This window comes from Diceros bicornis, chromosome 35, assembly GCF_020826845.1.
Source record: "Diceros bicornis minor isolate mBicDic1 chromosome 35, mDicBic1.mat.cur, whole genome shotgun sequence".
In the NCBI taxonomy this organism is placed as follows: Eukaryota; Metazoa; Chordata; class Mammalia; order Perissodactyla; family Rhinocerotidae; genus Diceros; species Diceros bicornis.
This window is the reverse complement of record NC_080774.1, coordinates 11,066,655-11,091,684: the sequence shown is the minus strand read 5'-3', so window position 1 is coordinate 11,091,684 and position 25,030 is coordinate 11,066,655. Positions and strand designations below refer to the sequence as shown.

At 58.8% G+C, this 25,030-nt stretch overlaps 1 protein-coding gene across 2 annotated transcripts in view; it reads right to left on the bottom strand.

The window, feature by feature from the left end:
• Window positions 1–22,976, bottom strand: part of DTX1 (deltex E3 ubiquitin ligase 1) — a 34,206-nt gene extending 11,230 nt beyond the window's left edge. For both annotated transcript variants that reach the window (XM_058531465.1, XM_058531466.1), the window contains exons 1-2: window positions 22,012–22,976; window positions 5,073–5,748 (exon numbers count right to left, since the gene is read on the bottom strand). In XM_058531465.1, the coding sequence (XP_058387448.1) occupies window positions 5,073–5,748; window positions 22,012–22,270 (935 nt within the window). In that variant the 5' untranslated portion in view covers window positions 22,271–22,976. The remainder of the gene's footprint in view (window positions 1–5,072; window positions 5,749–22,011) is intronic.
• Window positions 22,977–25,030: the final 2,054 nt, after the last annotated feature.

Genomic DNA, 25,030 nt, shown 5'->3' with positions numbered 1-25,030 from the left:
GGCTTGCTTAACCTCCTTCAATCTTTGCTCAGCTGTTACCTTCTCAGGGAGGCCTCTTTATTTAAAATTACATCCCTCTCTTCACTCCCTACACCCCTTCTGTTCTTTTTTTTTGTCCTCTGTAGCGGTTACTACTTTCCACCACCTTCTAGAATTTATTTATTTTGTTTCTTGTTTGTCTCCCAGTGGAACGTGAGCTCCAGGAGGGCAGGGACTGTCTGTCTGGTTCATAGCTGTGTCCCTAGGGCGCAAACAGCACCTGCCACACAGTGGTCCCTCAATATATATGGATTGATTAATTAAAAAACAGATGAACGTGGGCTATAAAGAGGTAAAAAGAAACAGCAGGCTGGGGAAAAGCTGCCAGATGAAGGGGTAACGTCCTTAATGCAGAAGAAGCATCGCAAATCAACAAGGAAGCAATAAACAGCCCAAGAGAAGGATCCGCCAAAGAAAGAAACAAGTAACTGGCAAAACAAGGAAGCGCCGGTGGCCAGGGCACAGGGGCGGGGCTCCGGCTCACTGAGAACCGGAGGTCTGAGGACTTAACCGGCATCTAGGGCACCGAGTAGGTCGGCCACGCTGCACAGCCTGATAGGGAGGGAGAGAGAAGCCCCCCCCCCCCACTGCCGGGGGTGTGAAGGGCGCACACTGAAAATGCAGCACCTCGACCTCCGGCCTCGGGCTGGACAAGGGCCTGTGTTGCCAGCCCCACTTCACAGGTGCAGAAACTGCGGACCAGAGAGGGCGATGAGCTGGGGCCACACAGGGAGAGGAGACGCCGAGTCTGGGAGCAAACTCAGCTTCTGCAGGTTCATCCACTCCCTTGGGCGCCCCGAGACCCTGGCTGACGGGGGTTTTGAATCAGAGTCCTAATCCCGTAACCTCAAGCAAGGCCAGCCCTCCGGAGCCTCAGTTTCCTCATATGAGAAATGGGGATATAGGACCTGCCACCCTGGGTTTCTGTGGGAATTAGAGAGGCGAGGCACGCAGAAGCCGTGAAATGGAGCCTGGGACGCAGTGAACGCTCGGAAAATGGAAACAGGCCTGCAGCTGCCCACCCCCACCCCGCTCCCCCCCACCACGTGGGGTGGAAACTCTGAGTCTGGCTCCTCTGCCCCGCAGCTGTGTTCCAAAGCGCTGGACGCTGCCCTCTCAGGAGACAGGGCGGATCCTCCCACCCGTCATGTCCCCCAGGCCCCGGTTGCCAGCTGGCTGCCCGCCGTGCCACAGGGGCCAGTGGAAACAACCCCAGCCAAGGGGACACTCTGGCCCCGCTGGCTGTGTGGCCTTGAGCAAGTCAGTGCCCCTCTCTGGGCCTCCGTTGTGTTCCCACCCAGGCCTGAGATGAGGATGGGAGGTGAGAAGAGTGACGTCAGAGCCCTAAAGAGTCCACGCCTCCCTTGCACGCTGACCCTACAAGCGATTTTACATGCATTTGCTCGCCCATCAGCTTGGCGTCAGTGGTGGTGGTGTTAGCTGATTGGCAGATGGGGAAACTGAGGCTAGGGAGGCAAAGCCATGCACCCAAGTTCACCCAACTGGGAAAGGACAGAGGCAAGACTGGACTCTGGGTCTGTCTGAGTCCTGTGAGAGAGGGAGGTGGAGAGAAGGGAGCCGGGGAAGGGAGAGAGAACTACTGGGAGGAGAAGAAAAGGCAGGAGAGAAGGGACAGACAGACAGAGACAGAGAGACTGAAAGAGAGACTGAAAGAGAGACCGAGACTCAGAGAGCTGAAAAAGGAGACTCCTAGAGACACTGTTATGGGTAAAAGTGGGTCCCTCCAGAACCCACATGCTGAAGTCCTAAGCCCGGTCCTCAGGGTCTTTGCAGAGGTGACTATAATGACGTCACAGGGTGGGCCCTATCCAATGTGACAGGTGTCCTTATAAAGAGGAAATCTGGACACCATAAACACAGAGGCAGAGCGGCTGTGGGAAGGGCCATGAGGGCTCTGGGGTGTTGGGGACCAGGGTGGGGGTGAGGGGTCTGGCTCCTCAGAGACCCCATCCCTTTCCCCTCGTAGGCTGCACCCGCGCCTCAGTTGCCTTGGCAACGGGAAGCTTTAGCCTGGAGGAACCAGGGTCTACCAGCCCCACCCTCCTCCGTCCTCTCCCCTCACCCAGCAGCAGACTCCATGGGTCCTGTGCCCACCTCCCACTCTGAGCCAGGGGTACTTTTAGCTGGGGTTCCTCACAGATGAGGGCTGGGGGGCCTCGACACAGGCTTGTCTGGCTGGGGGGTCTGTTAGAGGGGCAGAGGTGAGACTGGGCGGGGTGTGCGTGGCTGGGGAGGGATGAGGGAGCACTTGTCAGTCCCCACCCCCCTTTCCAGGCCAGTGTCTGGACTCAGAGAAGGTCAGAAACAGCTCCCGGGGGAGGAGGAGGGGCAGTGATGGAAAGTGGGTGGGGGGCACATGGCTGGGGAGAATGGAGTTCCCGCAGGCCAGCGGAGGACATGTTTAATGATCGGCACCCCGAGGGAGAAATCTTTCTTCCCCCCACAGCCCTCCTGAGCTCAAGCACACTCTATAGCTCCCCACTGCTGGCAGCACCAAGCCCAGACTCCCTGGCTCTGTGTCCCCACCTGGGAAAAATCTCAGCCCGTACTGTTTCATCAGGGAACCCCACCCCTGTGTGGTCTCCAGAACCTGCTGGATTTGTTGCCACTTCCAGCCCCTTGCACTTGCAGTGCCCCTGCCGCGAGGCCCTTCCCCTTCTGGCCGGCACCTCACTCTCCAGCCCTCCTCACACCTCTAGCCCTTCCCTGAACGTGCCATGTCTTTCAAGCCCCATTGAAGGTGCTGTTCCCGCCGCCTGGAACAGCCTTTCTCAGATCTGGTGACCTCCTCGGAGGCGTCTTCCCTGCCCACCCCGTTCCCTCTCGACAAACCACCCTGTGCCCCCTCCCCAGCACTTCCCTCTCTCTCCAGTGATTGTGTTCACTTACTCGTTTGCTCGCTACATGTCTGTCTCCTCGTCAGCCTGAACCCCGTTTGTCTTGCTCGGCTCTGTGATCACACACCCACAGCACAGATTTGGAGAATTAATACTGAGCAACAAAAGCTGAGTAATTCCTAGCCTGCTCTAAAACAGCAGCTTGCACAAATTTCATCAATGACTAAGAAATTAATCTCACCTGGCAACCCATTAAACACACGCAGAAATGAAGCAGAAGGTTCACAGAACAATTCTTACTGTGTACAATGCAGACCCATATTTCCTATTCTAGTCTATCCATTCCATTCCAAGAAAATTCTGGTTACAACCTTCTGATTTCGTAATCCACTAGTGGGTTATGATGCAGCCCAAGAGAGAAGGTTCTGGAATTCCTGCTGCTGAGGTCTCCGGAACTTTGCTGGTTCTGCCCCCTCCCACCCCCACTCCAGCCTGTCTCACTCCTCTTGTGGTTCTGAGGCTCTGCAGCCCTCCCTTTTCATAAGGGCGCCAGCATAGGTGCCACCTACGAGAAGTCATGATGAGCAGCCCCCGTCTTCCCCAGACGGGCAGGTTCCTCCTCCAACGCTTCCCCGACCTCCTCAGGCCTCCTCTCTGTTGGCACTGGGCCCGCCCCAGAGGAATGGCCTGGAGGAAAGGGGAGGGCGAGGCAGGCGGGTGGCAGCTGCTGGGGTCTTTCCCACGGAACGTTATAGCTCCTGCCCCCATCCCAACCCTCCTCCTGGATACGGGAAGTGGTCCTAACCGCCACTGCTGAACTACCGTGATGTGTAGACGCTGGTTCGCCTCCCTCACTGAGCGCCTCCTCATCAGTGAGCATCTCCACACAATGGGGAGTCCTGCTCCCATCTGACAGATGATGAAACTGAGGCTGAACGAAGGGGAGGGGCAGATCTCACTGCTCAGGAGTGGTCAGAGCCTCAAAGGGACAGAAGGCACACAGGGCAGCCTACTTCAGGCTCCCTTCCCTTCCCCAGGCCTCAGTTTCCCTTGGTGAAAGGGGAGGCCTGGATGGGGTGACCTCAAAGGTCATATCCAGATCTGACCTTTGCTGGTCTCAGGTCATCACGGTCAATCCCTGGGCCATGCCACAGTGATACCAGCAGAGCAGGCTTTGGGTGCCCACCCCTCCTCTCGGGCACCGTGACCCGCGCTGTTTCTGTCTCCTCCCTTCTGGCCTGTCCCGAGGTCAAGGACTTGCTCCTCCCTCTCGGCCAGCCCTCCTCCGAGACTGACCGAGTCCGGGCTCCAGCACAGGCAGCTGTCAGGCTCACTGGGTCCCTCTCCTGGGCCCTGGGACGCTAACCCAGAGATTTCCAAACTTGGTATCACCGGGGGTCCCTTCCTCAATGAAATCCTGCTGGGAAGGCCAACTCATAAAGAGATCCCCCTAGGGCTGCTCGGGTTTAAACAAGGGCAGAGAGGCTGGCTCTTGTGCACTGACTTCTTACCCATCAACCCCCTGCCACTCTCCAGATCACCCCAGGAGTCCCTGGAGCCCAGTGTGAAAACCAGAGTATTCCCCCAAAGTAACGGCGACAGTCCAGGTGTGGCCCACAGGGAAGTATTTTGGATAGCGGCGAGCGCCTGCGCGAGCCTCCACACGAGATGGGCACAGACTGGGGCAGGGGAAATCCTCTACACACTCGAGGATGACACAGCACAGACCGGCCCACAGGTCTGGGGAGTTCCAATCCCCGCTCTCCACCCAGGTGACCTTCAGAAAGCACCACGCCTCTCCCAGCCTCAGCCGCCCCATCTGCAATGTGGGCAGGACAGAACTATCTGGGGTAACGAGGGGGTGATGCAGATAAGGTTTAACAAATAATAAACATGAAACGGACACCATTATTATGCTGTGGGCCCATCTTAGGAAACTTATTAACCCTCCCCACTGGGTTTCCTCATCTGTAAATTTGGGATGATGATGGTACCTACCTCAGCGGGTCCTTAGGCATGGAAATAAATGAGTGGGAACACATTAAGTTGCTTAGTTAATGCTTGGCACAAAGTGAGTGCTTAATAGATTCTAGACATTACTTATGACTGTGATAACTATTAGACTTTGCTCCTAGCCCTGCTGGGCAGCCACCCTCGCGCCCGGGCCCGTCTTACCCCGGCGGGATGGAGGCGCGTGCGCTCACGCTGGTGGCGCGCTGGGGCCCCGGCCGGTTGAGGTTGTTCTGCCCCGGGGTGGGCGCGCCGCCGGGGGCGCTCGGGCTCCGCGGGGGCGCCCCGGGGGGCTGCGCGGGCTCGGCGGGGCCGGCGGCGGGCGCGGCCCAGAGCGCGGCGCCGGCGAAGGTGGCGCTGGGGCGCACGGCGAGCGCGCCGGGTGGCCCTCCGGGGGGCGGCGGGGCCGGGGGCGCGGGGGGCGCCCTGCGGCGCTGCGAGGCCAGGATGGCGTTGGAGGCGGCGCGCGTGCTGTTGACCAGCAGGCACTGCTGGCACGAGCAGGGCTGGCCCGAGCTGGCGCCCACGGGCCACGACTGCGACTTGGGGATGGAGCCGACGGTGAGCGGGTAGGCGAGGTCCAGGCGGCGGCGCAGGCGGCGGCGCCGGCGCGTCTGGCGGTTCATCTGCGACATGCTGTTGAAGTAGATGAGGTAGCAGAAGCCGAGCGACGAGAGGTCGAGCCACGGGTGCTGCTTCTCGTAGGCGTTCTGGATGGTGATGCAGACGTCCATGTCGTAGGCCGTCCACGCGCCGCCGTCGTTCTCCCACTCCCACACGATGCCCTTGCCCGGCGCCGACGACGGGTCGTAGAAGTTGCGCCGCACGGGCCGCATGGTGCCTGTGCTCACAAGGAGGAAGGGGTCAGCGCAGGAGGGGCCGGCACCCGCGGCCAGGGGGTCAGCACAGGCCCGAGCGTCAGTGCTGGCAGGGGCCAGGTGGAGGGGGGCGCGGGGCGGGGACAGGAGGGTCAGCACATACGCGTTGGGCTGAGAGGTGCACGGGGCGGGGGGGGGGGCGGGGGGTCAACAAAGGGGACATCAAGACCCCATGGAGACGCAAATCTGCAAGGCGTGGGCGGTGGGGGGGCGGGATAGGGAGAGGCAAGCTCCCCCCACCTCTCAGGGGTCAACACAGGCACCGAAGCAGTGGCCGGCACCGGCCTCGGGAGGGAGGAGGGCGAAGGGAGGGTGGGGGCTGTTCAGACAAGGCGGGGGGAGCAGAGCAGCGCGGGGTGGGGGTGGGGGCAGGGATCAACAGAGGCCGCGACCATGCAGACATGCGGGTGCCATGCGGTGCCCTCCCTCATTCGTTCACTCGTTCCATAATTCGTTCTCAAGCCATTCATCAGTTTCTTAATTCAAGCCCAAGTTGGTTGATTCATTCAACACGTCTTGCATTCGTTCATCGCCCAGGCCTGCAGTCACCCACGACGCTCTTCATTCATACCTGCATTTGTTCTGGCTCCTAGGTTCTCTCCTTCACTCGAGCATTCAGTCACTCCTTCATTTACCACCATCCCACTTAAATACCTGCACCCCTCCACACACTTGCTTTTCCCTCTCTCCTTCCCTGCTCCGTGTTCTCATCTGGTATACTTGATAGTTTCCCTATTTGTCTTGTTTTCTGTCTGTCTCCTCCCCCTAGAATATCACCCCCACAAGGCAGGGACCTTTATTCGCTGCTGTATCCCCAGCGCCTGCACACAGTAGGTGCTCAATAGATATCTGCTGAATGTACGAATGAATTCATTTGTTCGCACATTGATCCACTTGGGGTTGGGTGATTTTTTTTACTCCTCCAGGCCTTTTGTTTATCCGGCACGGGTCCCTCCCTTCCTCCACTTATTTTCGTTTTTCATTCATCTGTTTGTTTGTTCCTTCCTTTGACAGCCGTGCTGTCTGCTCTTTGGAGGGTCCATGCTGAGTGCTCATTCAAAATGAACATAAGCCCGTGGTAACCTCAGCTAGGGGGGCACTCACACCCCCATTTTAAAAGTGAGGGGTTTTGCTCCCCACCACTGCTCCGTGTTTCCCTAAGCTCTAGGTGCTCCCCGAGAGCATGGCTCCGTGGGACACTGGGTTAAACGGAGACAACCAAGGTCCAGGCTGCAGGACTTCTCAGAGCCTTTAGCCTGCTCTGGGCCTTGGGGCCAGTGTGGGGAGATTCTCTTGCTGGGTTCATTTGGCACATCTGCAGGAAGGCTGCATGCTTGACTGCTCCTCGACTGTGGGCAAGTCCCTTCAGCTTCCCCAGGTCTCGGTGGCCCCATCTCGAAAATGAGGGTGATGCTAATCCATGTCCCACCTCTCCCCTCACACAGGGCTGCCGGGAAGACTTGGTGAGAATAACCACAGAGCACAGGCTGGGTGGGGCACCCGGGCTGGGAGGCAGACAGACCTCATTCAAGTCCTGACTGCCCGACTTTCCAGCTCTGTGACTGTGGTCAGATGACTCAACGTCTCTAAGCCTCAGTTTTCTCATCTCTAAAATGGGCACAAGCAGACTTTCCTTGTGGGGTGCTTAAAAGGACCCATCAAGACAAACCATCTCGTCTCTGCTGATTCCAAAATCTGTCATTTCCAGCCCCATCCTCTCCCCTGAGAGCCAGCCTTGTGTACCCAGCTGGTGGAGGTCCGACAGGCTTCTCAAACTCTGCTCTGCCAAAGCGGAGCTCTGATCTCCTCCCCCCAAACCTGCTTCTCCTGAAGTCTTCCTCTTTGCAGTCACTGGCAGCTCCATCCCTCCAGCTGCTCGGGCCCTGAATCCCCCAAACCTTAGACTCATCCCTGCCTTCCTACCTCTTACCCCACGTGCAATCTATCAGTAAATCCAGTCCCCTCTACCTTCAGATCTGCCCCACATCTCACTACTTCTCCCCACCACACTGATTCCACCCGGTCCAAACCACGCTCTCTCCTGCCTGGACCACTGCAGCAGACTCATGACTGGTCTCCGCTTCTGCCCGTGCCCTCTGTAGTCTGTGCCCCACGTGGCAGCCAGAGGGATCCTGTTCAACACAAGTCAGATCACATCCTTCTGCCCCAAATTCTCCCATGGCTCCCCACTCACTTGGAGTAAAAAGCCAAAATCCTGGCCATGACCTACAAACCCCCCCTCCGTTGTCTATAAAGCCCCCGCCCTGCTCAGTCCACTCCAGCCGACCCTTAAACGTCCCAAGCACTGTGCAGCCTCAGGGCCTTGGCACTGGCTGTTCCCTCCACCTGGAATACCACCTAGCTACCCCCAGATGTTCTTGTAGTTCCCGCCCTCCTTGTTCTCAGGTCCCTGTTCAAATGTCACCTCTTTGGAAAGACCCTGGCAGACCGCCCTTCTCCCACGGCTGCCCTCCATCCCATCCTCTCACCTTGCTTTACCTTCTTCCTGGCAGTCTGCACTCTCTGATGCGACGCATTAACCCTCACACTTTCTTTGCTCTCTGCTGTCTCCCCAGCGCCTGGCACAGAACCTGGCACGCAGCGGCTGTGAGTACGGGGAGGGGGTTTCCATTGCTAACAGGCATCCCTCAGGGTGCCTGGCCCTGGATCTGCGGCCAGATGGGTGGGCCCACCACGGTCTTTCCTGAGGATCCATCCCCTCCTCCCTGGCCTGCTCAGGCTTCTTTCTCCCGACCACAGACTCTCTCTGTCCTCCACTCGGGTCCCTATCCAGGCTGACAGAGCTTTCCTCTGCCCTCTCCTCTGCTAGATTCCCGAGGGCTCTGGACTATACCTGCCCCCGTGAACTGCCCAGACCCGGAGAGCTGGGGGAATCGAGGCACAGAGCTGTAGCTGTCGACATGAGAGAGGCAGGGTGGGGCGGGGTCCCTGGGCTCCTGTAACATCCCAGCCAATCATATGGAAACTTCCCCGGGGCCTCCGGGGCAGCCTCATCCTGATGCCTGACTCATCATTTTAATTGAGTGTGTGCCCATTGATTTTTTCCTTGACGATGGTTCTTCCAGGGCAGGCTGAGAGGGGGTTAGTTAAGGGGAAAACCCTGGAAGCTGTTCTGCTCTGCTCCTGAGTGCTGGTTTTCTCCTCTTGGGGCCTCAGTTTCCCCCTCTGCACAATGAGAGCTCCTGAGAGATGGTCTTCAGGTCTGACGTGCCTGAAGAGCCACCATTAGCTGCCTGGGGAGGGTTAAGGTGCTGTGTTACCTGGAAGGTGTGACCCTGGATGGGAGGGAAGGGAGGGGAGGCTGCTTTACTCAACCACCTGCGTGTGCCAAGTCTCTAACAGGGCAGGGCAGGGCCCGGGGTGGGAGGTGCAGATGAAGTGGTTGAGAGAAACAACTCAGCAGTCTCACAGGCCATGTGCAAATCTTGGCTCTAGATATAGCCTCTGTGTCATCATCTGTAAAATGAGGGTGTTAATACCCACACCAGAGAATTACTGTGGGACAAAGGAAGATAATGCACGTCATAGGGGCTTGGCAGAGCACTTGGTTATAGTAAATGCTCGACGAATGGTAGCTAAGATGTTTGTTATTAGTACATACATCACCCACATTCACCCTCTCCCAGCCCTTGTTCACTTGGCGAACTCCTATTCATCCAACAAAACCCTCCACATGCCCGCCTCCTCCAGGAAGTGCTGTTCTGTTCTGCAGCTATAGCTAGCACATGCAGCTTTTTATTGCATGTCTATCCTTGCACTGTCATTAAATTATTCGTTTTTGTTCTTAATTTCCCTCACTGGATGATGACTTTCAGGAGGACAAGGACCCGGTCGGATCCACGTCTGTGTTTCCAGCACCAGGCACAAAGCCTGGCACCAAGGAGGCATCTGCAACTGAAATGGGCAACCTGCTTGGCACGGGTTGGGGCTCAGAAGGAGTGGGAAAGAGCAGGGGTTGGTCTTGATGGAGAGGGAGGGGAGACTGGATCAGGAGCCAGGGGGCACACGGGGTCCCAGGGGTGGGTGGGGACAGAGTTCCAAAGCTCAGCGTTGGCCAGCTCTGCGACAGAGGACTCTGGGAGTTTTCTGGGCCAGGTCGGGGCCAGCCAGCCCTGGCGTCCCTCTCTCCAGGGCTCTATTTGCCAGGGATCGATTTTCCTGCCTGTTTACTGGTCGTTATTAAAGGCTGCATCCCTGGGGTCCTTTTCAAGCGAGATTGGAGCCCGGAGAGCTGGCGTAATCAGGGCAGCTGCCATCCTCCCTGCCGGGCCCCGCACCCCGCAGCGCCCACTGCTGCCTGCCTGCCCAGCCGTCCACCTCTCTGGCTCCCACTGGCCGTGGACCAGGCCGAGGGCGCCGGCTGGTTCCCTGGTGACCTGCCTGGGCTGCGATCTCGAGATCTCCAAGGGAGCAGCAGCAGAAACACGCCTTGTCCTCCCCTGCGGCCTTGGCCTAGATTTGCGGCCAGAACAATGGGTCCAAGATGGGCTGGAGGTCCTTCAGCCTGGGAGACGGGAAGGGTCTCAGGCTGGGGGCCCGAGGGCACGGCTGGTCTTTCTTTACGATCCAGGCTGCGGGGTCTCCCTGAGCAGGCCGCTCCCCCCTCGGGCCTCACGGGCACCCAGCTGCACTGCCCACGAGGCTCTGCGCCCCATGGCAGTTAGGAACCCGTGTCAAAGGTCCCCTGGGCCTGTTTTTGTGCATCTGCTTTTGTCGTCCGTCCCCCAAACCCCCCTTAGTTTCTTAAGAATGTTTGGTTGAAAAATTCCAATCTTGTTCCAGCTGAACTGCGGGGAAAGGGGCTTTGGCCAGATGTCAGCTGGAGGCCGGCAGGAGCTGGGCCCCGGAGACCGGGGGTGGGGGCGGCCACGGCGCTGCAGCCAGGGACCAGTTCATGCCCGGGGCAGAGAAAACGAGAGAGAGATGGAGACACAGGGGGAGAGAGGCACAGAGAGACTGCCAGACAGAGGCCAGGATCAAAATGGGAAATGCTGGGGCAGATACGGGGAGAGCTGGGGCAGAGAGACAGAACGAGATGAGAGACAAAGAAACAACAGAAAAAAAGAGCAAGGCCAAGAGACAGGAGAGCAGACAGGAGGGACGCTGGGGACAGATAGTAGCTTCAGCAATAACAACAGAGCGAAGGTTTACTGAGCACTCACTCTGTGTCAGAGGTGTGCTCAGCACTTTCTGTGTGCTAACTCATTTTATCCTCACACGGTTCCTTCCAGGGAGGGACTAGAATTATTCCCATTTTACAGATGAGGCAACTGAGGCCCAGAGAAGTGACATCTTGGGAGGGCTTAGGAATGCTGCTCCATTCATAGAGTAGAGGAAAGGCCGGGTTGGACTAGTTCTCAGGGGTTCAACTCAGCTAAGTGGTAGCCCAGCCTAGAATACCTCCAGTGACGGGGAACTCACTACCTCAGCTTTGCCCTCAGTGGTTTCGCTGTAAGAGGTTTCTGCCCTGAGAGTGTGTCCTGGTCTGATGACCCCCTGTTTGAAGGTGGGGTGTGTGGGTGTCCCAGCCCCCAGCTTTTGGCCTTAAGAAGAAGCTGACTCCGTAGAGAGAGGGGACAGCCCTGAGCCCTCCTGCCTGCCCCTCAGCCTCCCAAGGGCTCCTCCCTGGGCTGGGCCAGCCCCGAGGCCCAGCAGGGAACCCCTCCCTCTGGAGGTGGCTTCCTGGAGGGAAGTGAGCTCAGTTTGGGGGCACCCAGGCCCCGACAGGAAGGGGGCCGTGGGAGGCAGTCATGGGATATCCTGTCAGCTGGGGGAGTCCCGCTGCAGGCTGTGGCCTGTGGCTGGAGACTGGGCAGTGGGCTGGGCGTGAATTGCTCACCCACTGGATGCCAGGCCCAGGGAGGGACTTTACTGAATCCTCCACCAACCCAGAAGAAGTCATAACGAGCGTTCACACGCAGAGAACACACTTGTGGCCCAGGCTCCGTAACTCATTTAATCCTGACAACAGCTCTGTGAGGTGGGATATTACTCCCCATTGTGGAGGCGAGGGGAAGGGGGCAGAGAGCGGGTTAGGAACACGCCCCAGGTAACCTGCGAGTAAGTGGCCCAGCCAGAGGCCGTCCCAGGCTGCCGGCTCTGGTCCATTCTCTTTACTGCTCTGCTCTGCTCCCACTAGCCCATGTTCCAGAGGAGGAAACTGAGGCACGGAGGTTACACAGCGTGGTCCAGACCCAGACAGCCATGTGACCTTCCGGGATGGTGGCCCTCTTCCTTCACTCCCCTGCTGGTTATCTTCGGGGCTGGCCCACTCCCTCTGACAGCAATAGCGATAACCATCCTGGTTTATCGAAGGCTTCTGCTGTGCCAGCTGCTGTGCTAAGGGCTTATATGCACATCCGTCCTCACCGCAGCCGTGGGGGTTTTGTGCACTGTTAGCCCCATTTGGCAGAGGGGGAAACTGAGGCTCCTTGGGAAGTCCGGCTGGGGGTGGTGGCCGGGCGGGGACTCGAACTGCAGTCTGCGGGCGCCTCCCCCTCCTGGCCTGTGATCAATAATCCCGCAGTGTTCTGTTTCCCTCCAAACTCTCCCAGGGGACTCGTCAAGCTCAGCTGCGGCCCATTAGCGGTTTCTGCACGTTTGAAGCTGGCCTGGGCTCCCCAGAGTCTGCTGGCAGCCAGGCCAGGGCAGTGGGGGGGCGGGGAGCGGAGGGGAGGGGGTCTCCAGCCTGCCTGGGGGAGGCTGAGGGTCTGCATGGCACGCGGAGAGGCTGCCACCTTCAAATGGGTTTCAAGAGGCCCTCACCGCAGAGGCTGCGGGCAGCTGGAAGCTGGCTGTGCCTGCTTTATGGGCTGTGGGGGGCTTCCCGGTCACCTGGCTCTGACACACTCAGGTTCAGAGCCCCCGGCACAGCAGCAACAGCTGAGAGTGGGAAATGGGGGGTAGAGAATAGGAGTGACAGTCCTCCATCTCCTGGGGCCCCTGGTGGCCCCGGGCAAGTGACCTGACCCTCCCTCTCCATCCCCACTTGTGAAATAGACAGCAGCATCATCATCATCATAGTGGTGAACACTCGTGAGGGCCTACTATGTGCCAGGCACTGTCTAGGTGCTTTACATAAGCCGACTCTTAGTTCACACAGCACTCTACAGAGCAGGTACCATTACTATGATTGCCTTGTACAAATGCAGAAGCACAGAGACGGGAAGTGGCTTGCCCCAAATCACACAGCTGCTGTGTCGTTAAGCCAGGATTTAACCCAGCCCGGTTTGAACCTCTCCCCACTTCCACTGCCATGACCCTGGTCCAGGCCACCGTTAGTGCTTGCCTAGAGGATTGCAGTAACCTCTGCCCTGTGTGCCAGCTTCCACCCTTAGCACCCTGTAATGCATCCTCACGTGGCAGCCAGAGGGATCTTTCACAAACTCAAGTCTGAACACATCACTCCTGCCCAACACCGTCAGTAGCTCCCCAGTGCCCTTAGGAAGCAGTCTAAGCTCATTAGCTCATCGTTGAGGCCCATCACAAGCTGTCTGCACAGCCTCACACTCTAACCACACCAAACTTTCCAATTATTCTCTGAACCCATCATGCGTGGTAGGCCTCTGCGTATTTGCACATGCTCCTCCCTCTGTCTGGAATGTCCTTCCACCCATCCACACCATTTTCCTCCCTGCTGAGTTTCTAAGCAATCTTCATGGTTCAGCTCGAGCACCGTCCTCTTGGAATCTTCTCTGCCATCCTCAGGGAGAATCACTCCCTCCTTGGGGCTCCCATGGCACTGCGTACCTGCAGTACCCCCATTAAAGCACACCGCTCGCTAAATGTTGAGGCATCTGTGTTCCCTCCAGCCTGGGAGCCTTTCACCCACCATCCCTCCACAGCCAGGAGCACAGGGAGGGAGGTGCTTGAAAATGCTAGCTGAATGAATGAATGAATGACCAAATACACACCTAACCGAGTGCTACAAATGGCTAGGCTGGAGACTGCGAGCTGCTGGTGGATGCGATTTTGTTTTGGACCACGTGTTATTTATATTTAAAAATATGATGACCAGGCATTTAAAAATTGGGGGTGCATTCATTCAAGTCTGGATTTCAAAAATCCCCCAATATCCAAAGATGTGGCCACAATTTCTTGGCAACAGTTAGCAGAAGCTGAGTCACGGTCAGCCGTGTTTTCATGTTTTCAAGTTTTTATTGAGCACCTACTGTGTACCAGGCCCTAGAGAACAACAGTTGAAACCTTTGCCTTCCCAGCCACTGCACATGCTTCTATTAGCTGCCCAGGCCGTGTAAGCATCTGAATTTTCAGCCTCTGTCTAGATGGGGAAACTGGGCCTGAGAGAGAGAGGACGGCACTTGGCCCAAGTCTGTTAAAAAGCAGAGACAGCTCCTGACCCCAGGCCCCTTGGCTCTGTTTCCACAGGACCAGGGGACTAACACCTTGGCGTGAAGGAACCTTTGTTCCCTAGAAGAGAGGAACATGGGGAGGGCTCCATAATGGTGCAATTTCGGGTAAACTCGATGCTTCCCCTGGCGAGCTCTGCCTGCAGTCGAAGGGAGAGAGGACAAAGGCTCGGCGGAGGTAGGGCCCAGCCTGTCACCGGGAGAAGAGGTGACTGTGCTGCGGCTGCTGGCAGGACCGTCCTGGCCGCGGCGCTGCCTCCTTTGATTGCCGCCTCCTTTGTTCTGCATTTCAGGGCATTCAGATCCAGGGCTTGGCGCCAGACGCCCTCCCGTACCCCGCCACCCGCCTGCCACTACTGCCGTGCAGGTGGAGGTGGCAGCCTGGAGCAGCTCCAGAGGGACAGTGGGAGGAGCCAGAGAGGGACAGGCACTTGGCCAGGGCGGCAGAGCAAGGTCGCAGCCACACAGGCCCTGGGGGAGACTCAGCCCCCAGCCTGGCAGCTCCTGGGGCCCCAAGGTCAGGAACAGCCCCTCATCCCGGGACCTCCTCAGTGTCTGGCCTCCTGTATCATGCCCATCACCCCCCACCAGAGAGAAGGGCCTGAGGGCAGCATCTGTGTCTGTCCCGTTCACTGCTGCATCCCTAGGGCCTGGGACGGTGTCTGGCACACAGTAGGTGTTCATTAAATTCCTGCTGAGTGAAGGAACGAACGAATACTGACCGCAATCCCGTGAGACAGGTCCTGCTGTTGGCCCATATGACAGAGGAGGAAATGAGGCTCAGAGAGGGAGTGTGGTTTACCCAAAGTCACAGCCCCCCTCCCCCACGATTACCAGGGAGCCTCTGGAATGGGCATCTGGAGTAGGGGCCCCCCAACAAGGCATCGAGGCTGCCAGTTCCAGATTTTGGACCCCATGTTCGTGGCTGGCATTAGCCAGGGGCAGCCAGGGGCAGGTGGAGGTGTCTGTGTCAACCAGGAGGCTGGGTGGGCTCAAGGGGGTGACTGTCTTGGGGCCTAGAGGCTGTCCTGGGCTGTGATGCAGGAGTGAGCAGGAGGGAGGCCCAGGGAGACACAGAGGTGGGCGCAGGGAGGCTTGGGGGGGAGCTAGGGACCCCACTGCCCACGGCCTGAAGGGCGCCTCCACTGTGACCAGTCCTGCCCCATCACCTCGCCATCCTGGCCCCTCCTCACCTCTCATTACGTCCTCTATCACCTCCCCGTTAGCACCCCCGTGGCTCCCCCTTCACTCCTTGTCTTCTTCACCGTCCTCCATCACAGTCCCCACAGCGCCCCTATCGCCTCCTCCATCACCTCCCCCGTGACAGCCGCTATTACCCCTCCCCCCTTATCACGCCCCTCACTCCACCTTATTGTTAATAGCTCCGTCATAGCCCCCTTCCCCCTTCTCCTCCCCGTCCCCTCCCCCACCACAGCTCCCATCACCTTCCCCGTCTCCCCAACTCCAGCCCCCACACCTCCCCATCACAGCTTCCATCACCTCCCTCATCTCTCAGTCAGACTCTGCAGCTCCCTTAGAACGAGGAGGCTAGGGGGTTGGGAGAGAGCAGGAAAGGATGGAGAAGGGACAGGAGGGGCAGGGGACGGGAGGAGAGGGAAGGGGGTGGCTCTGAGGAGGATCAGACCCGGGATCCCCCACCCCCACCCCCACAGGAGCAGGCCGGGCGCGGGCGGGCGCTGTCCAAGGTGCTGCCGCAGCCGGCCTGGCGCGGGGCGGGCGCTGCAGACCTGGATCTGAATCTCGGACCCCTCTCTTCCTAGCCTGGGCAGGTGGCTCCCCAGCCTCTGAGCCTCAGCTTTGCTGTGTGTAAAATGGGGTGATGCCTGCTGACCGGGTGGAGGGAGCCCAGACGGACTGGAAGGTGATGCCTGCATCAGCCCCCACCCAGCCGGCTCCAGCTCTGGCCTCCAGGGCCCTTGATTAATGAGGCTGGTCCTGCAGCTTAGTGTGGCTGTGGGTCCCCCGGGGCCTGGCTGCTAAAGGAGAGCAGCTGGCAGCCCAGCCAGGCCCGGTGGGACCCAAGAGGCCTCCCTTACCCCCTCCCTGCCTCCCCTCTCTTCTGTCACAGCCTTCCTTTTCCACCCAGGCCTGGGGTCTCCTCTAGGACCCTGCGGATGCTGGTTCCTCCACCTGGAAGTGTTCCTCAAACCACAGAGACTCTCAGAGGACTCCTCCTCCAGGAAGTGCCCCTGCTCAGAGCCCCCAGGCACACACCGCCCACGTCACCTGGACGAAGGCAACCTGTACCCCTCCTATGAGGCACTGAAATCTATTGCCTCCTTGAGCACGAGTGCTAACTATGTGCAAAGCAACACTCTCCATGCTTTTACCTACGTTATCTCATTTAATCCTCACCACAGCCTCTCAGGTAGGGACTACTCTTATTCTCATTTCAGAGGAGGGAACTGAGGCTCTGCGAGGTTAAGGGGCTTGCCCATGGTCACACAGCCAGCAAAGGGCCAAGCTGGAATTCAGATCCATATCTGAGTTGGAGGGTCCAACAGCTGTTCCCTCTATATCTATCTGCCTTTGCCTCCACTAGACTCCGAAAGCAATCTGGCAAGGGCCCTGTCCTTCTCTCTGAGTCCCCAGGACCCAGCCAGGGCCTGTTACTGAGCGGGCACTACTGACTGTGAAATCAAAGTGACCGTGAGTTTATGGTATCAGAAGAGGCTCCTGGAGCCAGACAAGTGGCCAGAGGCCAGCAGGGTGGGCCTGTAGTGGTGGAAACGTAGGCAGTGTGACGGGTGGCAGCCACGTATGGATCAGGTGGACCTGCCACCACCACAGGATGGACCCCTCCCCGCCCAAATGCACATCGTCCTTCTTGCCCCTGCTGTCAGGCCCAGCCCCAGGGGCCTCCCAGATGGGCTGGGAGGTTACAGCTCCCTGTAACCAGGGAGCTGGCCCTGGAGGCCTCTGGGGCTGCGTAGGCTGTTCCTGCCTTGGTACAGACCCTGACAACAAGCCCCAGCAGAGCTCTCCAGGGAGAAGGGGAAGGGGACTCTCTCCACCGGGGCACTGAAGGTCACCTCATTCTCCATCCCTGAGACCTGTCTGAGAGGCCTGGGTTCCAGCTTGGGACTGACTGTCTGTGTGACCTTGGGCAAGTCACTCACCGTCTCTAGGCCTCCGTCTCTCCATCTGAACAACCTGCCTAGGAGTGTAAATTCTGATGGTGCTTTCTCTGGTGATGGCTGCTCCTCCCTCTGGGTGGCCCCACCTGGTCTCCAACAGCCTAAGCGTGTCCCCAGACAGGACGTTTCCCATAAGGGCAGGGACCAGGGCTGAGGGGAGCCCCAGCCACCTAGAGAAGGGATGATGTAGGCTTGGGGGAGGCTGAAACCAGCTGCCACCTGTCGCTCCAGCCCGCCAGCTTGGGAGTGCCAGGCACAGCCACGCCTCCAGCCTCGGGGACAGCAGTTGTGGAAGTCCCCAGCCTGGCCTCCCCTGGCCTCAGCTCTCCCATCTGCAGAATGGGCAGATGGCAGCCATGGTGCCCCAGCAGCAGAGGGAGAGGAGAACGGGCGACAACAGTCAGTCAGAAAGGTGGCCCCCCCCTTACCCCCAGCCATGTGAGTCCGGGGAGGAATCTGGAAATTGCCTGGCAAGTGGCTAAGTCACATTCCTGTCCAGCTGTGGGGCCTGGATCCAGGGTCTGGGTGAGGCCCTCCGAGGCCCCCACAGCACTGCCCCAGGGACCCTCAGGGAAGTTGGGGCCTCACAGGGGGCGGAAAACGGCTCCCCAATCTTTCCCCCACTGCTGGTGGAGCCAACCCCCTCCCCCAGACCCCAATGGCTCCTTAGGCCAGCTCCGCCACCAGCGGCTGTGCCCACAGGCCCCTCAGCCCTGGCTTTCCCATTTGTGAAATCTGGGTTTGCCTGTGGTAGGGACGGCTGGAGACAAAGGAAGCAGAGGAGAGCCTGGGGGAACAGCACGGGGCCCACCACGGAGGACACCATGGCTGTCGCAGCACACATGCCCGGGAAGGGCGTGATCTGACATCACGTGGCCCAGGGTCACAGTGTTCCCTTCCACGTGGGCTCTGGACCTGCAGGGCTTCAAAGGGAACCTCACCCCCTGCGGGGAGCGATGAAAACAGCCCCGCAGGGGAGAGGTGAGGGGGCACCAGCTGAACAAACAGCAGCCTCCAGGGGACCGGGCCGGCCTCTCCCCTGCGGTCTGGCCGGACACCTGGGCTTTCTTCTGCTGGCTGCACGACAGGCACAGAGACAAGGCATCTGTGTGTCAGCCGCGAACATGCGGGTTGGTGCTGTGTGCGTGTACGCACACCCATGTGCACCTCGGCACACGCCACGAGGTGTGTATTTCAGTATACGACCTGCTGGGCGTGCCGTGGCACCAGCGCTGTGTTACCCGTGGGCAGGTTAAGACATGCTAGGGCACGGGTTGGCGAACTGTGGGCCGCGGGCCAAATCCGCCCGCCGCCTGCTTTTGCGGCGCTCACGAGCTAAGAGTGGTTTTTACATTTTTAAATGAAAAAAAAAGATTTCATGACCCGTGGAAATTATAGGAAATTCAAATTTCAGCGTCCACAGCTAGTCTGATTAGAACACAGCCACATTCATTTGCATAAAGTCTATGGCTGCTTTCATGTGACAATGGCAGAGTGGAGCAGTTACAACAGAGACTGTAGGGCCCACAAAAGCGAAAATATTTACTCTCTGACCTTATCGGAAAGTCTGCCGGCTGCATGTTGTTACTTCCCCCCAAAATCAAAGTTCAGCTTCAATGAACTTATCAAGAATTTTACAACGGGAAAATCTAGATAGAAGCTGTGTTCATTTCAGTACATGTATGCGAGCTTTGGGTTTTACAACCTTCTATTGTTTTTAGTGTGTGTGTGTGACAGAACCACAGTCTTTTCAAGATTTAGGGTCTCCTACTCATCTTTCATACCTCCGTAGTGTTCAGCACAGGATAGGCACATGGCAAGTGATTAGTCAAGGTTTGTAGGATAAAATCACAGGCTGGGTTCTCTCCATCAACCCAACAACCCTGCTAGCAAAGCGATGCTCTTGCCCATTTCACAGATGTGGAAACTGAGGCCTGGAGAGGGGAGGACGCCTGCCCGAGGCTCTTCCCTGGACCATTAGCAGTGAGGACAAGATCTCCTTTCTCGATGTTGTTTTGCTCCTGGGAGAAGTGGGGGAGCACCCTGTACCATGTCTGGTGGGAGGCACCTTGCCCCTCCCTCTGGCAGTTTTCCGGGAGTCCCAGGTCCCCTGCCAGCCCCAGAGGTTTCCAGGCCTTCCTCCCTCGCTGGGGGGTATTGGCAGGCTCCCAGGAGGGATGAGTGGATTTTTCCCTTTTCCGGTAAACAGGGGGCAGGTGTGGAGAGAGCCGCTCCGGGGGGGGGGGGGGGGGGAAGTGAGCGAAGCTGAACTTCTGGGGGATCCAGCAGGGCTGCAGCACAAAAGGGGTGCCGCCGAGAACAGGGGCCTGTCGAAAGGGGGAATGGAGGGAGTCTGGGGTGCTAGGAACCCAAGTGGGGGTGCTGGGAATAGAAACGGGGCCCCAAACGGTGGGGGGGAATCAAAGGCGAAATGGCCAACTCGGCACCCTGGTGGGGGGCAGCCCTGCTTCTAAGGGCCATAAGCCGGGCCCCCGCACTAGCTCCGAGCCTGCAGAATGCCGACCCTGGAGCCAAGGAGGAAACCACCTCCTGCCGCTGTCAGGCCCCAGCCCTCCACCAGAGAAGGTTCTGGGATAAATCAGAGAGAATGGGGCCAGCGACGCCTAGCATTTCTCATTTGTCAGGGACTCAGTGCCTCTCTGGGAGAATGGGCACGAGGACTCAATGGTGACTTCCTCTACTCAGGATAAAATTCAAAGCCCTTTACATGGCCGTCCAGGCCTGTCAGTCTGGTCCCTGCTCCAACCTCAACTTGCACCGCCTTCCCCTCGTTCACTGCACTGCAAACACAACAGACTTGAACGTACTCTGCTCCTTCCCACCACAGGGCCTTTGCACTGGCCGTTTGCTCTGCCTGGAACACTGCCTCCCTCACTCATTCTTCGGATTTCTGTTCAATCATCACTTCCTCAGATTATCCTTCTGTGACCACCCCTAGACCAGGTGTATTTCGTGATCTCAGACCTGCAACTCGTTACCTGTGTGACTGTGCGCCTGCCTGCTCCCCGACTACACCGAGATCTCCAGCATAGGTCGCCCAGTAGTAGACCTCTACTAAGGACCCTGGCTGTCTTGCTCCTTGCAGTCTTCTAGTGTTTAGCCCAGGGTCTGACCCACAGCAGGAGATCGATAAATGACCCTATGATGGCATGAATGAACGACTGGCACTGAGTGAGCACAGTCAGTGCTGGGAGCTATGGAAACAGATGTACTGAAAAGCAACATCAATAAACCATTTGTTATCAGTTCGCTTGTGTTTCCACACTTGGTAACCACTCTGGAGGCACCAAGCAATGTTCCAGAGCAGAGCTATCTACTAGAACTTTCTGCAATGAAAGCTGTGTTCTGGATCTCTGCTGTCCAGTACTGTAGCCAGGAGACACACGTGGCTATTGAGCACGTGAAATGTGGCTAGTGGGACCAAGAAATGGAATTTTAAATATTAGTTAATTTTAAGTCACATAAATTTAAATAGCTGCCTGTGGTTAGTGGCTACCATACTGGACGGCACAGCTTTAGAGAGAAAGAAAGTGTCTACTGAGTCCAAGGCCTACATGCAGTTCTGTCATCCAAGGATTCACAGGAACTGCCCCAACCTTCATCAGCTGGTCCCTGGGGTCAAACATGCCAAGGATTCTTGCAGCTTCCATGAGGCAGGACCTCACCATCCTCCACTGCCCACCAAGCTTGTCACAGAGACCACCAGGGAACAGTGACTCAGGGAGATGGCCACAGGGATGGCGAACGAAAATGCTGAGTGGGCCCTCCCCATTTTTGTCACCATCGTCAACTATCACACGACCACCAAGATTGCCACCAACCTCATTCTCTCCATCGTTACCACGCCGTCACACCACTGCCAAGACCACCACCAACACCACCATCAACACCACCACCACCTACGCCACAATCAATACTACTACTGACATCTCCGCCAACACTATCTCCTCCATCGTTACCACCCCGCCTCCACCCCCATCATCACCACCGCCATCAGACACCCCCAACACCACCCCCATCATCACACGCCCCCAACACCACCAACACTTGGAGCCAGGCTAGAATACCAGTCAAGAGCTCTGGCTCTGAAATTCAATTGCCTGGGCTTCAATTCCAGCTCTGAGTTTAAATCACTCAGCTTCTGTAAGACTCAGTTTCTTCATCTGCAAAATGGGACTAATAATGATAATACAATACTAAGACTTACTGCCTGGGATTGGAAAAAATCAAATGAGGAAATGCATGGAAAGCCTTTAACTACGATAACTGAGTGTTAATGCTCTTCTAGGTTCTGTTCTCGATGAGCACAATTTTGTTCACTCCTCACACAGCTGAGAGACACTGATCCCCCCATTTTACAGATGAGGAAACTGAGGCTCAGAGGTGATGTAACTTGCCCACAGCCCTACAACTAATATAAGAGGCTGGACTCGAACCCAAGTCATAAGCTGGACTAGGCTGGGCTCTCCCTTTTTTGGGGGGCAGGGAGGTTGGATCAGCACATTGGCCTTCTGGCAGGTCCAGGCTCCCTCCCAGGGATGGAGGGGGCACTTCAGCGTCCGACCATGAAAGGTGGCGGTGGGGTAGCGATGGCAGTGATGTCTGTGTCTCGGCCCGGCCCGGCGGGTGGGGTGGGGCGGGGAGCGAGTCTGCTCACCTGTGTCCTGGCGAAACTGGTGCATGGACTGCAGGTCGATGACGTAGGGCACCAGCTGGGCGTCCACCTGTCCCAGGACTACGGAACCACGGGCGTCCTCCTTGAGCACGTTCTCGATGTGGTGGCACACGGTGGCCGTGTAGGGCCGCCAGCGGCTGTGCTCGTTCAGCCACTCCCACACCACCACCCGGGCCACGTTCTGCGGTGGGAAGCCCAGCCCGTTCACGGGCATCATCACACCCTGGCCTGGCCGTGACATGGCCGCTGCTGCCTCGGGGGCCAGGACCCCACTACCACTGGCCCAGCTCCTCCTGGGCCTGGGAGCAGGCAGGGAACTTCCTCTCTCCCCAGGGGGGCAGCAAGGACTGTCCAACCTCCTTTCTAACTCCTGGTCCTCTGGGAGGCCCAGAGGCCTCAGTTAAAGGAGTATGGGGTGTTCCAGGCTACAAGGATTCGTTCCCGGCAGAGCTGGCTCAGATAAAGGGTGCTGTTCCGGAAAGCAAGAGTCTTTCTTATAACGGGGGAAACGTTGCTCTAAATTCCTTGGTTCCCTCAGCTCAGATAAGGGAGACAGGCAGCGGCCTCTACTCTAGGTCCAGTCTCTTCCCTGCTGGTCTCCCGTCCTTCTTGCCGGCCGCGCAGGGCCTGTCACCCAGGAGGCCGGGCCCAGCCTGCTGCTCTCCGCAGCGCCCAGCCAGCCCTCTGCGCTCCCAGCTGCGTCCCAGACCCTGCGCCTGGCTCCAGTGGGGTTGCCTGCCTTGTCTCGGGTCCGCCTCCCCGACGGCTCCTGCTGCAGGGGGCGTCCCTGTCCCCCTTGTCCTGGAAGGCCTGGTGGCTGAAGAACGCCCGGGGAGGGGTGCGGCGCCCACCTCCGGCCCGCCGGCCAGGCTGCGGCTCCGGAGCTGGGCGAGGGGACGAGGGGGGCGGGGGCCCGTGGGCACGCCCCACCCCACTCGTGGTCGCGACCTGCCTGGAGACAAGAAGGGGAGAGGGCCCTTTAAGAATAGAGCGCGGCACCCCCTCCCCCCCTTCCCGGGAGAGCGATGGCTGAGAACAATGGGGAACCGATGGGGGGGGCGCAAGGGGGGCTAAAGGGGGTCGCCAGGCCACGTTCCCTTGGGGCAGGCCTGAAGGGAGGGCTGGGGCTGGGGGCGCGATCTGCCGAGACTCCTCACCTGCGGCGCCCCCTCCTCAGCTCCGCGAGCGCTCCCCTCCCCCGGGGCCCGCGCCCGGCCGGGGATGCAGGGCGTGCGGGGATGCGCGGGGATGCGCGGCGCTGCAGGCGCGGCCCAAGGCCCCTCGGGGGTCGCGTCACCGAGAAGGTGAGGCCGGGAGCTGGATCGTCGCTGCCTCCCGCCCTGGGGGTAACAGCGCCCCCTCCCCAGCCCAGACCTCCGCGAAGCGCGCGCGGGTCCCCCGCGGGAGCCGGGGGTGGGGTCCCCAAGCCCCCGCGCTCTCACCGCTTGTCCTCTGCTCTGCCTCCTTCTCGGCTCGCGCTTCAGCACCGCCGCCTCCTGGGCTCCCTCCAGAGTGGGAGGGAGCCGCCGTCCCGCCTCCGCGCCTTTTCCCTCCCAGGCCCGGCGGCCGCCGCGCGCTGGGGCGCTGGGCTCTCCGCGCGCGGACAGACTTCGCCGCCGACCGACGGACGCAGGAGCCGGCTGCCGGGCGCCGGGAGCCCGCGGGTGGGAGGCGGCCGCGGCCGCGCTCAGGGGAGGAGAGGGGGAGGGGGCGGGGAAGGAGGAAGGGGAGGAGACAGATGAAGGCCCTAAGCGCCGCTGGCGCCGCCACGTGAGTCCCGGGGCGCCCCAAAACCCCAGGACGTCTCCCGACCCCAAGCAGGGCGCAAGGCGTGGAGTGGGGTGTCTATTCAAGCAGCTCGCCTGTTTGAATGTTAGTCGTCTTTGCATTCCAGCTGCCCAGTCCAGGGCATGGCATACAATAGGTGCTCAATAAATGCTTGAATGAATGAATAAGATCCAGAGATTGTCTGAAGAACGATCTTACAGCATTCTAGGGCAACCTTCTCTTCTCCTTCCACTATTCTGGAGGAGAAGGGTGAGGAGGGGCTGGCAAGGCCCATTTCAGAGCCAAATGGAATCATGGATCCGAGCGTACATATGGGAAGACCAGGGCCCAGAGAGGGTAAGAAACCGGCCCAGGATCACATAGCAGCATAGCGCAGTGGCCAGACACCAGCCCGGAGCTGCTTCTCCTCCAGTACCCGGAGCCCAAGTCCCCAAGCACCCACCTGCTCAGGTGAGGGGGCTAGCAACAGCATCCTGCCTCCCAGGGCGGTGAGAGGGACCTAGGCCTGGAGGCAGAGACCTTTGAAAAAGGTAAAGGCAGGCCCTCTGCCATCTCATTCACAGAAGCCTGTAAACAATAGGTGCTCAATAAATGCTGGGTGAGGGTTGGCTGGATGGCAAGGGAGGCAGGTGGGGGCAGCAGCTCAAGCGTTAATGGGATGGCCAGCTCTCCCTGCTCTGGCAAGCTGGATGCAGCTGAAGACACACATCAGCTGGGAGAGGGATGGACCACCCGCGGCCTGCGGGTGTTTAGATTAGGGAAGATGAAGGATGCATCCGGGAACTCCAGCCTGGGCGGCAGACGGGGGTCAGCGGTCTGTTTGGGAGCCTGCCCAGAGCGGCCCACGCTCCTCTTCCTCCCCAGGACAGATGGTGATAAACTAGGCAGGGTCGGGGGCAGGCTGCCCAAGGGCGCTTTCCCAGAACCAAACTCCGGTTCCCCAGCCAGCTGGAGCGACCTCCGCCCCCCGGGGCCCCTGCTCTGCCCTGCAGCCTCATGGGCTTTCCAGATTGGGTCAATGATTCTGCTTGCTTGCGCCTGCCGCGGACTAAAGCGAGAGGCTCCATATGAGGGCAGGGCCAGTTCTGCAGGGATAATGCTCCAAAAGGATCACTGAGCTCTGGGATTTTTGCCTAGGGTCCACTGATGGCTTTCCGGGGGTCCATGAAGCCCCCTTCCCCGTTACAGACAAACTTATGTGTCTGCATTTATC